The sequence below is a fragment of the Vanessa tameamea genome, chromosome 5, assembly GCF_037043105.1.
Source record: "Vanessa tameamea isolate UH-Manoa-2023 chromosome 5, ilVanTame1 primary haplotype, whole genome shotgun sequence".
Lineage (NCBI taxonomy): Eukaryota > Metazoa > Arthropoda > Insecta > Lepidoptera > Nymphalidae > Vanessa > Vanessa tameamea.
This window is the reverse complement of record NC_087313.1, coordinates 10,377,630-10,390,179: the sequence shown is the minus strand read 5'-3', so window position 1 is coordinate 10,390,179 and position 12,550 is coordinate 10,377,630. Positions and strand designations below refer to the sequence as shown.

The 12,550-nt window shown below is 31.3% G+C and overlaps 2 protein-coding genes across 7 annotated transcripts in view; both read right to left on the bottom strand.

The window, feature by feature from the left end:
- Positions 1 to 12,550, bottom strand: part of LOC113392751 (1-acyl-sn-glycerol-3-phosphate acyltransferase alpha) — a 125,929-nt gene that overhangs the window by 17,119 nt on the left and 96,260 nt on the right. The gene's annotated exons all lie outside the window — the stretch shown is intronic.
- The window catches only part of Raskol (raskol), a 140,701-nt gene that overhangs the window by 58,291 nt on the left and 69,860 nt on the right, over positions 1 to 12,550 (bottom strand). Inside the window, exon 2 of one of the 6 annotated variants that reach the window (XM_026629358.2) lies at positions 2,886 to 3,124. The exons of the other annotated variants lie outside the window; for them this stretch is intronic. Coding sequence (XP_026485143.2) covers positions 2,886 to 3,060 — 175 coding nt within the window. The 5' untranslated portion in view covers positions 3,061 to 3,124. The remainder of the gene's footprint in view (positions 1 to 2,885; positions 3,125 to 12,550) is intronic. 6 annotated transcript variants of the gene reach the window in all.

Here is a 12,550-nt window from a genome sequence, read left to right as displayed (position 1 = left end):
GTTCATCGTGCTGAATCAGAATGCAGCAGAATGCAGAATCTACATTTGGAATAGACTTTTAATGGAATTCAATTTATCTTATAAAATTATGATTCAAAAGTGTTCGTATGCCTATTTGATTGAAGCATAGAGTCGATTTTATTTTTATCTTTGACAGTTCTACGAATTATTCTAGATTTCTTTATAGTCATGTCATTTTTTCGCTGTTACACAAACAGGGACACTGTTGCGGGATTGCCAGCCGTTGTCCTTTCACGCTTTTTGCTTTAGACAAAGACAATTGTGTTCGTATAAGTTTTCAAGGTTTATACAGCGGCTATTTGAAGCGAACGTCATAATTTGTAGCAGATACTACAGATAGGCTTATTTGAAACTTGTTTAGGGTATTCTGATTACTTTTAAAGGATTATCGATACAAGTAGATGACGCAGAATCGTATAAGGCTTTGTAACCATATATATGTAATTGTACTTGTTTAAAATATTGTTTATTTATTATAGTACGAGAGTCATTTTTTTGTCTAGCAGAATTAAAAACTACTAAAATAGGTTGGATTATTTTAAATCCTGACCAGAAAAAAAGGCATTCTCATGAATATAAGCATAAAATTAACTAATGAGAATCCTATATCAAATTAGTTTAAACATTTGGCGGTATTTAAAATACCTATATTAGGTAAATGTTTAATAACAAATATTTTCCTGCTATGATACCTAACAAAATATTTTTACATTTTCAATATCAGAAGTATTATAACAATGTTGTCTGCAATTTTTTTTATTACTCTCACAAGTCTCCCACGAAGCTGCTACGTTTCCAACCGTAAAGCTCTGAAACGAAAAGGCCTTGTGTTGGCCGTGGGCTATTGTACTAAGTATTAGATAACTAGATATTAATAAGACAAGGTAGATGTTTATTTTGGTCGCTGGTAAAATATACTGTTATACTCGCTATTGTAGGCAAAATCCAATTTTACCAAACATTTTTGAAGGAAAAATATACTATATAGATGAAAAATGTTTATTTACAAGTAACTCTTACAGGCACACAAAGTTACAATCAGGAGAGTCATATAGAAGATAATTCATAATAATTTTTTTCTGAATTAATAATTATTATTTGTGTAATGAAACCGAGAGAGAATTAACAGTAAAATTTAACGTAAAGAATATTAATAAATTATTTTATACTTCATACAAATTTTTCCCGCGTATCGGAACTTTGTCATTTATTTAAATATAAAACTTTAACATATTATGCACGTTGCGCAAAATTCAATACAGTCATCTTTTAAATTTCGAATTTACATAATATATGCTACATCCTAAAAAGGCAAGAGTTCTGAGGATACAGTCAAATTCTTCTTACGAAAGATATTGCTTACGTCGATCATTGTTTACAATATTTTAATTTTCAGTTCAATACTTTTGGTGTGATTAAGTAACAAACATCCAAACAAATACACAAACTGCATGTGCATTTATAATATAACTACATAATATAAAACAAAGTCGCTTCCCGCTGTCTGTCCCTATGTATGCTTAGATATTTAAAACTACCCAACGGATTTTGATGCGGTTTTTTTTCATAGAGAGTTCAGGAGGAAGGTTTATATGTATAATACATGCATAAAATAGAAGAGAAAGACTGATAATTTTAGAGGTTTCTAATGTGATGTTGTAAATAAACACTTTTTTTGGGCTTACATTGCAAATGCTGGCTGAACGAGAGATAGATCAAAATAATATACTACAGAATTGTACACCTTGAAAAGGTCTACAAAAAAGTCCGCGATGATATATGTCCGTCTCTTAGGGACAACCCACAATAACCATTTTCTATCCTTTAATTCTTACGAGAAATAATGGCTTATTTACGAAGCGATTTTAAGAAATACAGCACTCATCCTTATCCAAAGCTGTAAACGTTGTATATAAAGGACTTTCTGTAGTATATTTAGTATCAGCATTGCAACCGTGCGACGCCGGGGCGTATCGCTACTTAATAATAAAACGAACTTAGACATCATGAATAGTTTTTTTTAACTACAAAAATAATGTGTGCTGATGATAACGTTGTAAGTCTATGTTGATGTTACCACCTATTACAGTGTTCGTCTCAGAAACAAATGAAATTATTAATTTCGTTATGCTCGCAATTATTACGAACATTTGGCAAATATCTATTGGTCATCCTTACTAATATAGAGTCGTGGCTCACGAAATCAGACTAAACAAATGTCACGCAGATTGACCTTTACCATAGAACAGCTCTTATCGTGTTCAAGACCATAAACACAATAGAGTGAATCATATTTTTCTCGATTTAAAATTGTAAATGCGCAAAATTATTTAGGTTTTGTTATTGACAGCATTCAACGTGCAACATTTAATTGATTCGCCCCTGAATATAAATCAGTTAAATGAACTTTTAATAACATAACTAGAAGCAGACTCACAAACGTTTTAGAATCGTTATTTTAATAGATTAATAAAATTGAAATGATTAAATTCTTTACAATTAAAATATCCTCCATGAAATTCAATGGAAGGGTACTTATTACACGATATTTTATCATCTGTAGAATTATATATCGAATAATATGTATAATATAAACCTAATTTACAGAAAAAAAAGTATTCAACCTCATTTTTGTGCAACTAGATTTGATTTTAGTGGCTCAGACCTACAGATGTTTTTTTGACAATCATTAATAAATATAATATAATATAATATTCTAAGATTGTAGATCACGGGTAAAAAAGGGATTAATTGTTGTTTAAATGAATTAGTAAAAATATTTAAAGCTATAAAATAATTTCTAAGCTGGCTTTTATTCTATTGTAACTGGCGCCATCTATTGATGAGTAGTAAAAAATACTTACAGGCTCGCAATGCGTCGAGAGATGGCGGTAATGTTGCAGCGTTACCTCCTTGCATCGCCGCTAGGGCGGCGTACGATTCCAAATCGCAAGGAGGTACATCACTATATTTTCTTTTCTTGTTAATAATTGCTTTCCACATTTTGAACTTATTTTTTTTCGGCCTTTGCAAACTCATTTACATATTTTTCCCGAGCACTTACAATTAATAACATACAACAAACTCACGATGTTTTGTTTATCTACGTAAAAATATTTATTCATTGTTCATAGAATTTGGATTAATATTGTTCTGTTGTATGCGGGGACAGTTGCGATTGAATGCGTTACCGACAATTGACGAGTAAATCACTGGGCATTAGAGCAACAAGACGTAACGACCTTAAATGAATGTAAGGGGCAGTGCCCTTTTCGACATTTGCACACATTTCCTCATCTGTCATTGTATAAAAAAATAAATGTGTGAAGAAGTATCTATGTCTAATAATACCACGCAGATCTGTTTAAAATTTGAAATAACTGCATTACAGGTTAATTGTATTTATATAAAGCTTAGAGTTATTCGTTCATACTTTTATGTACACTTCAATCAAAACTGCGATAAAAAGTAACCGTGAAAATCTCAACAAAAACCGATAAAACGTTTAGCTGTAAATCTAAAATCAATATTCCTTGTCACAATGCTCCATTTTTATTAAACAAAACGGACCCAGCTCCTTATGGGGCTGTGAAATTGGAGTCCACCGAACGGTTCGTGATACTTTCAAAAATAAAGTACACATGCTTTAAGTATTTTCAATTACAAGTCATTGTTAATACGATAACAATATTTAAGGTTCCTTAATATGTATGTGCGATTTACTGTATTGTAACGTAGTAGTAACGTATAATATTTGAATCTTACTAATAATTAGTAAGTAAAAAGGGAGTGATCATAATTTTAACTTTAACAAATTTTACCAAGAAATAAATTAATATTGGAAAAAAAAGTTTGAAACGTAAGCTGTTGATTGAATCGCTATAATAAACAAAATCAAAATTTTCAGCTCAATTGACTCGGTAACATTTGTTTCAAATTCAATTGCAAGATTCTATATTGTAAGGTTTGTCCCACACTTTAAAATATGAAATTAAATAAAAAAACTAATACAATTATCTTTTCAATTGGTGTACAAAGACGACCATTATTAAAATTCAAATAAGTTTTTCTCTACATTTCACATTTCAAATGGGAACATGATAAAATCAGAATTATTGTCTGTCTATCACAGAACACACTTCTAGGAGCGCCTGTGCTCCTTAGATAATATTTCACATTGTTAATTATATTTTATGCTTAAGCAATAAATGTGATTTTCTGCTGGCTTCTGATTGTTGTCTAAACAATGATGGGAACGTAAGCTCGTGAATTTCGAATGCACACCATTCAAACCGCGCTACACACGGGATGCAGATTTTAATATAACTTACATGAAAAAAATAACTGTTATCATTTAATTAAAATATACATTTACGGTAATATTATTTGAAGCAATTTCATTTCGTTATGACAGACGACGAATCATAATAGACTTATTTACAACATATACCGATTAACATGGCAAGTATAGTCTCGATCAAAATTAAAAATAACTATATAGATTAAGATCGCGAAGAATGGTAGCAAGAATGCTAACAATAAATTCCCGTTGAATATCAATTCGTACTCTCTGGACGAAAAACTAATCATCTGCCTTGTTACCAGTGGTATGACGGGATGGGATCTAAAAAACATACCACATACAAAACGGAGTAACAAATATTGATGTATTGTTTTCTGCAACTGTTTATAAATAGGAAATAATATATCGATTTGTTAATGTCTAATTAACACTGCGAGTTAACAAAGCGAGTAAACTGAGGGATAATCATTAATGTTTTTGTAGTTGTTAACTAAGGATATAAAATTAATTTCTCAATATGAATATCTTTTATATCTAAATATAGCTCAGAATTTGAGCTTTGTATTACATGTTTGATGTTATAAACCGAACAGATGTTGTCATTGAAGTAAAATAAAAATATAAGCGTGTGTAATGTACAATAATAAACATAACCAGCAATGTTCATGTTTTCCTTAATTCAATTCCAGTTAGTATATTGAAATGAGAATATTTTTCCAATGTTTGATTGAACATTGAAATAAACTTAAGAGAATAGTCTTAACCATACAAAAAACTAGCAATTACTAAGAGTTTCATTATATGATTAATATTATATTCGTTTTACTAATTAGTTCCAACTGTGTATTATGTTATAATATATGTTAAGTATTGACTTATTGTTGGATGGCTTGTGTCGTGTGCTTTATTTGTGCGTTTCTAACATACGATTGGATGTAATGATAATAGTAGATTTAATTTATAGAGTGTTAACTCATGTTAACACTCTATAAATTAAATCTGTACTAAAACTATAAAAGTTGAAGAGTTCGTTTATTTGTTTGATTCTCAGATATATTTGGTCACTTTAGACGATGAGATTATAGATCAGACAAGGTACCAAATTTGACTTTATTTGTAAAACATTTTATTTGTATTATCGTATTAGATATAATCACATAAAAAATCTTAATGCCTTAAAAAACACAATGCAAAAATAAAAATATAATAAACATTTTTTTTATCGGGTTGTGTTACAGTTTCGGGTAGATTTTCATTTCCGATATCCAAGAGTTTCGGTTACGGTAATGGAGCTCCATAATATCCCTGGTTTAGATTATAAGAAAAATAAACGATTCCCTGCAACGTCGATACGCTGCTGACTGGGATATAAGGATGGAAGGAGGATATACCTACTCTTTTGCCCGTAATTACACTGGCTTCAAACTGGAACACAGAATGAAATAATACTGATGTTTGTGACTACAATAACTTGCGTTCAGACAATGTCAAATCTTGAGACTACTAAGAATATTTGGAAAAGTATCAAAAGTCTGATACAGGAATATAAAACCTCGTTTAACACCATAAACCTTTTACACTAAAAACCGTCTTACGTCTAAGTATATTTTAACGGTTTTTGTAATGCGTTTATAAGTGGCACGATTTTTACATTTTACGAATTTCACTTTGAAAGCGTGCCAGATATAGCAGGGCATTAATCGCGAATGCATCAAGTGATCATGTTTTCAGCTCTAGGGATATACGAGTTACTTCTATCGACATGTCCCTATTGTTTATTGAAACGTAGGCTAAGTTTGGCGAGCACGCGTCACTGGTGAATACAATAGCATAAATTATACGCTGATTCAACGGTAACTTATATACAGTCATTGCTTAGATGTCCGGCACATGACCCCAGGATATTACTAAGTCCATATTTCGTACCCATTATAGAACCAAGAAGTTTTTATTTCAAGCCCGGTTTCGGGGAACTACGGAGCGGTTTAGTTTTGCGTAGTCTATATATAGGTTAATCAATTTTGCCTATTGTTTTGCATTAATTAAAAACATCATTACGTAAATCCCATTATTTTATTGTGCGTTATACTATAATTAGCTATAAATATAAGCTATATATACTTTTTCTTATAGATGCGATAACATTGAATGACTTATAATCGATGGCGTTTTCTAAATAAATAAATAAATTCAAATTTTACTAACATTAAAAATGTTAATGTTGTTGTAAATATTGTCGTTTTAACGTGTTCCGATGTTACACATTCCATGTCGAATGGTGGAATCTAATTTAATTTGTCATAGAAGATTTAAGATAAGGTAATAAATTATTAATGTATAACGCAAAATTTAAAGTATGGCATAAAAGTTAAATTAATTTAATAGTAATGAAATTGATGATAATGATTTCTGTTAGATTTCGGCCACGGCGGCAATTATCACTGCACAGGGCCTAGTATGGTGTACAAGTGTGCTCATAAACATAGGTGTTTATTATTATATTCCCTTACTCCTATAATCCAATGTGAGAACAAATCCCGCATAACCGAAAAGAGTTTAGTCGTAGAACCAACTGCTTTACGCGGTTTTCGAGGCACGGGAATGTTTGTAAATGCAAAATACTTCCTGAATTCGAGCTGTTACTGAGAATATCTTGAAGGAAAATCTCAATAACTTCATTGGTCCGAACCGGGATTTGAACCCAGGAACTCGGAATCTGCGGCCTTACACTAGCCGCTAGGCTAACAAGGCTAATAAAATTAATATGATTGCATATAACAATCGTCTTTGTTACTTGGATATTGCAAGAATAATCCACGTCCAAAGTTCTGGCATCGCATAATTAGCTTTAGCTAAATTTAGCCTCGGCTAATTTCAAGTAATACAAGATGAGAACTTCATGTATTTACCTTACGTTAGCTGCACATTACTCATCTCGCCCTCGCACGTGGATGTAATCCTAGCATTCCTCCCACGCGTGAGACATTCAATCAATAACTTGTAATACGAGATTATTATTAAAATACTATATATTATCAAAAAATCCGAGTCGTTATGAAAAAACATTTGTCTGTCAACAAATTAAACAATACAGTAAACTCTCGGTAAACATCGGACAAATTATATCTCAACTATACTAACATTATTAATGCGAAAGTAACTCTGTCCGTCTGTCTGTCTGTCTGTCTGTCGCGCTTGCACGGCCAGATCACTGAACCGAATTTGATGAAATTTGGTATAAGGGAAGCTTAAACTCCAAGGAAGGACATGTCCCAACAACTGACGACTAAGCCCTAAAACACGAACGAACCCGTGGCCGATATCTACTGTCGTATATTTAGAATTTATATTAATAACAATAAATAAATTAGTAAAACAAAAGACGGTTAGCCAATTTTTACATCAAAAATATTAAAGTTGATACAACAAAATATTGTAAATCATGCACGTAGCTGTATATGTTGCAACTACTGACAATAAAACATACCAGTTATAAGAATTTAGTGTTGATTTTGATCATTTTTCAATCTATCACAGACTGAGATCAATTAACTAGCGGTAACGTGCGGTATAATGTAAACTTCACCAATTCCGTTATCAAAGGTATTTATTGACGTTTAGCAAAGAGTGAACTTCATTCTGAGAAACGTGCATTATAAATAAACTGAACGTTTTCCAAACATCTGAAATCATTTTCTATATAACGATGGCAGTAATTAAACATGATTAACCTTGCATTGCTCATCAGTATAAAATACGTGTCTGAAGGTGGCGACGGGTGGCAAGATGCCAACTCCATTGTTTACACCGTCACCAAATATCGTAGGATAGGGCTGTGATCACATTCACCTCGAATTTAATTGTCAAGTACTTTTAAGGGCAAGAGAACATTCGATTTAATATGTGGTCAAGCATAAGAACAAAGGAGACGTCTTGATAAAGTAAGAAGTAATTTCCGACAACATAATAATATCAACCTTATAAATCCAGGTGTTTTAATGTCTTAATGTTGAATTGTTTTAATTTCTTACAGGTGGCAACCCTATCTTTACTCCATATAAACTATTAATAGGGCTGCGCAACAGTTCATTGTGAAAAGTAACCAAACACCGGAATAATATTGACGTAATCACTAACATTATTTTCTCAATTTACGCAGATAGACAACCTAGAGGAAAATTGCATGTCTTCGCCGCGTGATTCATTTAGGAAATGAAATCTTACGACGTCGACAGGTCAACAACAATGTCTTACGAATAGCAGTTATCCTTGATCACTATTTAAATTCTTGAAGCAGTTGTGTCATGGGTAGATAAGAAGGGAATTCTAATAAAAAAAGTCCATTATATAAATGGTCGACGGACACACCATAAGCTTAGTAGAAAATTTTAACGGTAGATACGAGATGATATGTACTTACTCTACCTTAAATTATGACGTGATTGGAGAATTCTTTTGATTCAACGTATTCTTAAACAAATTAAGAGTTTAACCTTGATATTTATTAATGATGTAATATTATTAAATTATAATACTTTTAGGAATGACTCATTATAAAACTTAACAAACGCACCTCTTTGAATGATATAGGAGTAAGTTTAGCATATTTTTAAATAAATAAATATTTCTTATTTTAATATTTAATGATACAATCGATTAACAAGTATACATACATTTTTTCAAACAGTATAAAAGTACAAAAGAAACATTTTTTTCTTTCAAGTACTACTCTTCCAGTGTCAATGTATATGGACGGTGGGATCTCGGATTCAGCATCAAGTGGCGCACTTGTCAATCTGCCTACAATATTCAATAAAAAAAAAAAATTAAACGACCTCTTTGTTATTATTAATTGTATCCAATCAAATTAGCAACATATTACGTATTGGTTTTTATTTTTCAAAAAATGCATTACTCATTTATAACCGAATCCTGTCATAATGTGGAAGCTCGTGTTCATTATTTACTATTAATTTTTACATGTATCCTTTAATACAAATAATCCTATCTTTTTACCATTCATGTGATAATTCGAGATAAAAAAGTCAGTTTCATCATCATAATTTAATACGACATTAACAGTTCTTAATCCGTTGGTTGATTAAATGAAAGATCGCTATGAGTGTATTGTGCTCCCATACATTATCTTACAGAACACGTCTTAGACGCCTCTAATGAAATCAGACAAAAAAAACGTCTTACTTCCTGTCAGTTACTTGGCATAAATTGTAGTAATTTAAGAAAAATTCCAATTGCTACATTTCCATACATATATTATTCTGTGCTATGAATGTTTGGACTGCTCCTTTAATAGATAGTTTAGAAACAGAAGGAAGTAGAGACTTATCAATCAATGCGAGAAGACGAAGGCACAATGGAGATTTCAATACCTACTTACCTTATCAGTGTTTATAAAGATAGTAGGAAGATGTTCAATTAACGCGGTATCATAATAGACTTTATCAATGACGACGGCTGCTATTATCAGCACTCACAAGTCAGAGGTTTGTCTAATAATAATTGAAAAGTTAATAGATATCTGTTTCCGATAGTGTGTGATAGTGATTGTTAGGTTAACTGTTAAGCGTTCGTGTACTTCTAAGAATGTGTATGCATAATATCATTATGATTAATTATCGGTTGAGTACATATTACGCGTAAGCATAACAAACAAACAAACATATTTTCACATTTATATTCAATTTTTTTTTTCGGTTTTAGTCGTATATATACCCAATATTATATAATATTGATATAAAATACGATGAAAATCAAAGTAAATATTTAGAGAAAAATAAAAGTCCATTACAGACGTGTCCATAGAATTTTCATATTCATTTATAATGATGTATATATTAATATATCTATCGTTATTAACAAATAATGATATCGGAAAATAATATATAGTAAAATCAATTTCATTTATTAAAAATATTTCCTGAATTACCTAACCTTTGATACCTACAGGAACATTTCAAAACGTTTTTTTTTTTTAAATTGTAAATTGGAATATTTTGAACCATTTCCTTGGTTATTGCTCGTCTTTATAGTATATTGTAAATACGTAAAATAACAAAGAGCGAATATAGTTCAAGCAAAATGCCAGCGAACACGATCCACTTCAAAACGAAGATGTAAATTAAAGAGGAGAAAGATCCTTCAGAAACTGTCAAATGATCCTTGAAGTTAGCTGCGGAAGCGAACATGTGCACGTTCCCGACGACGAGATATTTTAATCGATTCACTTGATTCTATCCCAGAAAATGTAATCGATTCCTTCGTTAAAATAAATATATTCGATTTCCATTATAACAAATATATATATCATCAACAAGTATTAATAACTTGTTTCAGAGTGTTAGAATGGTTTATATATGTACATAGAAACTTATAAAGATATTTCACATTACTACAACAATTTAACTGAAAAACACATTTTGTATTTTTAAAATCGATTTTTTTGGTGACGAGATAAAAATTAAGATCTATTCGATATATTTTTTCCATCCCTTTCAACCAACACAAACATTAATCAACTTTAGTTCAAGATTCACTTGTTCACAAAGTAACACCATTTAAGGAAGCTTGTATTTTTAATAATATTGCTATCTATATGTATAATCAATTCGTCCGTTGCGACCTTGGCATCATTATCTCACTATACTGCTGAGTTTTATTATTATAATTAACATAACAATGTAAGTGCCGACGCGACTAAATTTATACTGTAAGAAATAGATCGCTTAGAAAAAAAAACAGTCAAATATATTTCTTGAACATACTGCAAGTGGTTTTTATCCCAATTATTTTGTTAGAGCATTTTAATAACATAATTAGTTCATTGAGGTTTAAAATAATAATATGTATACATGCATCGTTTCAAACATATATCGAGTAGCATATTCTTTGTGTAGTATGACACTAGTGGCCGGTGTAAGTTCATTGGAAAAGTAACCCTGGAACCCCACCCTTGGTCTGCAATCAGGCAACACTTTTATCGTGTTCAGGTAATAAGGTGGGTGAGCTGACATAATAATAGGCTCAAGGGAAATTTCAACTTACGTTACGGTTGGCAGCGCATTGGCAACGCAGTACAAACTTATACCATGCAAAAACCATCGTAAGGTGAATTCACTAGTTTATTTTCGTCCGTCTCCAACTATATATATAAAACTCTATAGAACTTTTGTTTAGGATAATAATTGAGGTTGATTATAAGCTATGTAACCCCAAGTTACGCACCTAAGCACGTAATATGGTAAACTCATAATCGAACCAAAAATATGGGTGAATTACAGGACATAGGTAATGCAATAATCGTTTTAAAAAAATATTTATATCTTCTATCTATTATATCAAATAATTTCTCTTCAACGATTTATCAAAAACCGTAAAACGTGATTTTTAATTTAAAAGTCAAATCGATACACAAGCATGTACGTACAGAACGGATCGTATAATCTTATATTTATATCCAAGCCAGCGATGCGTTTAATGAATGAAAATTTATATACATCAATATGTATAAAGTGTTACAGATCTTACATATTACCATAAGATATTTGTACGCATTCGTTAGTCTATGTTTGACTGTACGCGTCACTTTTCTGATATAATATTTACTAAATATTGTTACAAATTGCATTATAATTTTATGTTGTTTATTTTCAGAATACATCTGTATCGAAAGTTCAATAAGTATTAAACGTACATTTGAATTGTGTCCGAACATGATTTGTGTTACAGTATTTATAGTATTGGTACCATTACATATACGTCATTGTTTTCGTTACTACATTTCCCGCTCTATAAAGATCTAGCTAGTTTTAGATAACACATCACCTCATAAACGTTTAACAAAGAAATAAACAATTAAATAGACATGATACAAATAGCATAAAATAGAAAACAAATGATGAAAGGAATTTAAAGTAACACTAAAAACAGTACATGGAAACGTCACAAAAGTAAAACTGTAGTCACGTCGCCCGTTGACAAATAAACGTCTAACTCTTCGCACGATTCACGAATAAACGTATGACCCTTAACGCCCATCTCACCGACTGCACTAATGTATTCAGAGCCCCCTTTAACAGGACTTAGTACGGGGGAAGTCTAGCCCCTAGCTTTATGGATAGTACCTAATGAATTCAGGGGATCTGCCGGAGGGTTCAAATGAGCTGAGCTCGCAATTTAGACGCTTTATCCACGCATTCATCATGCCCC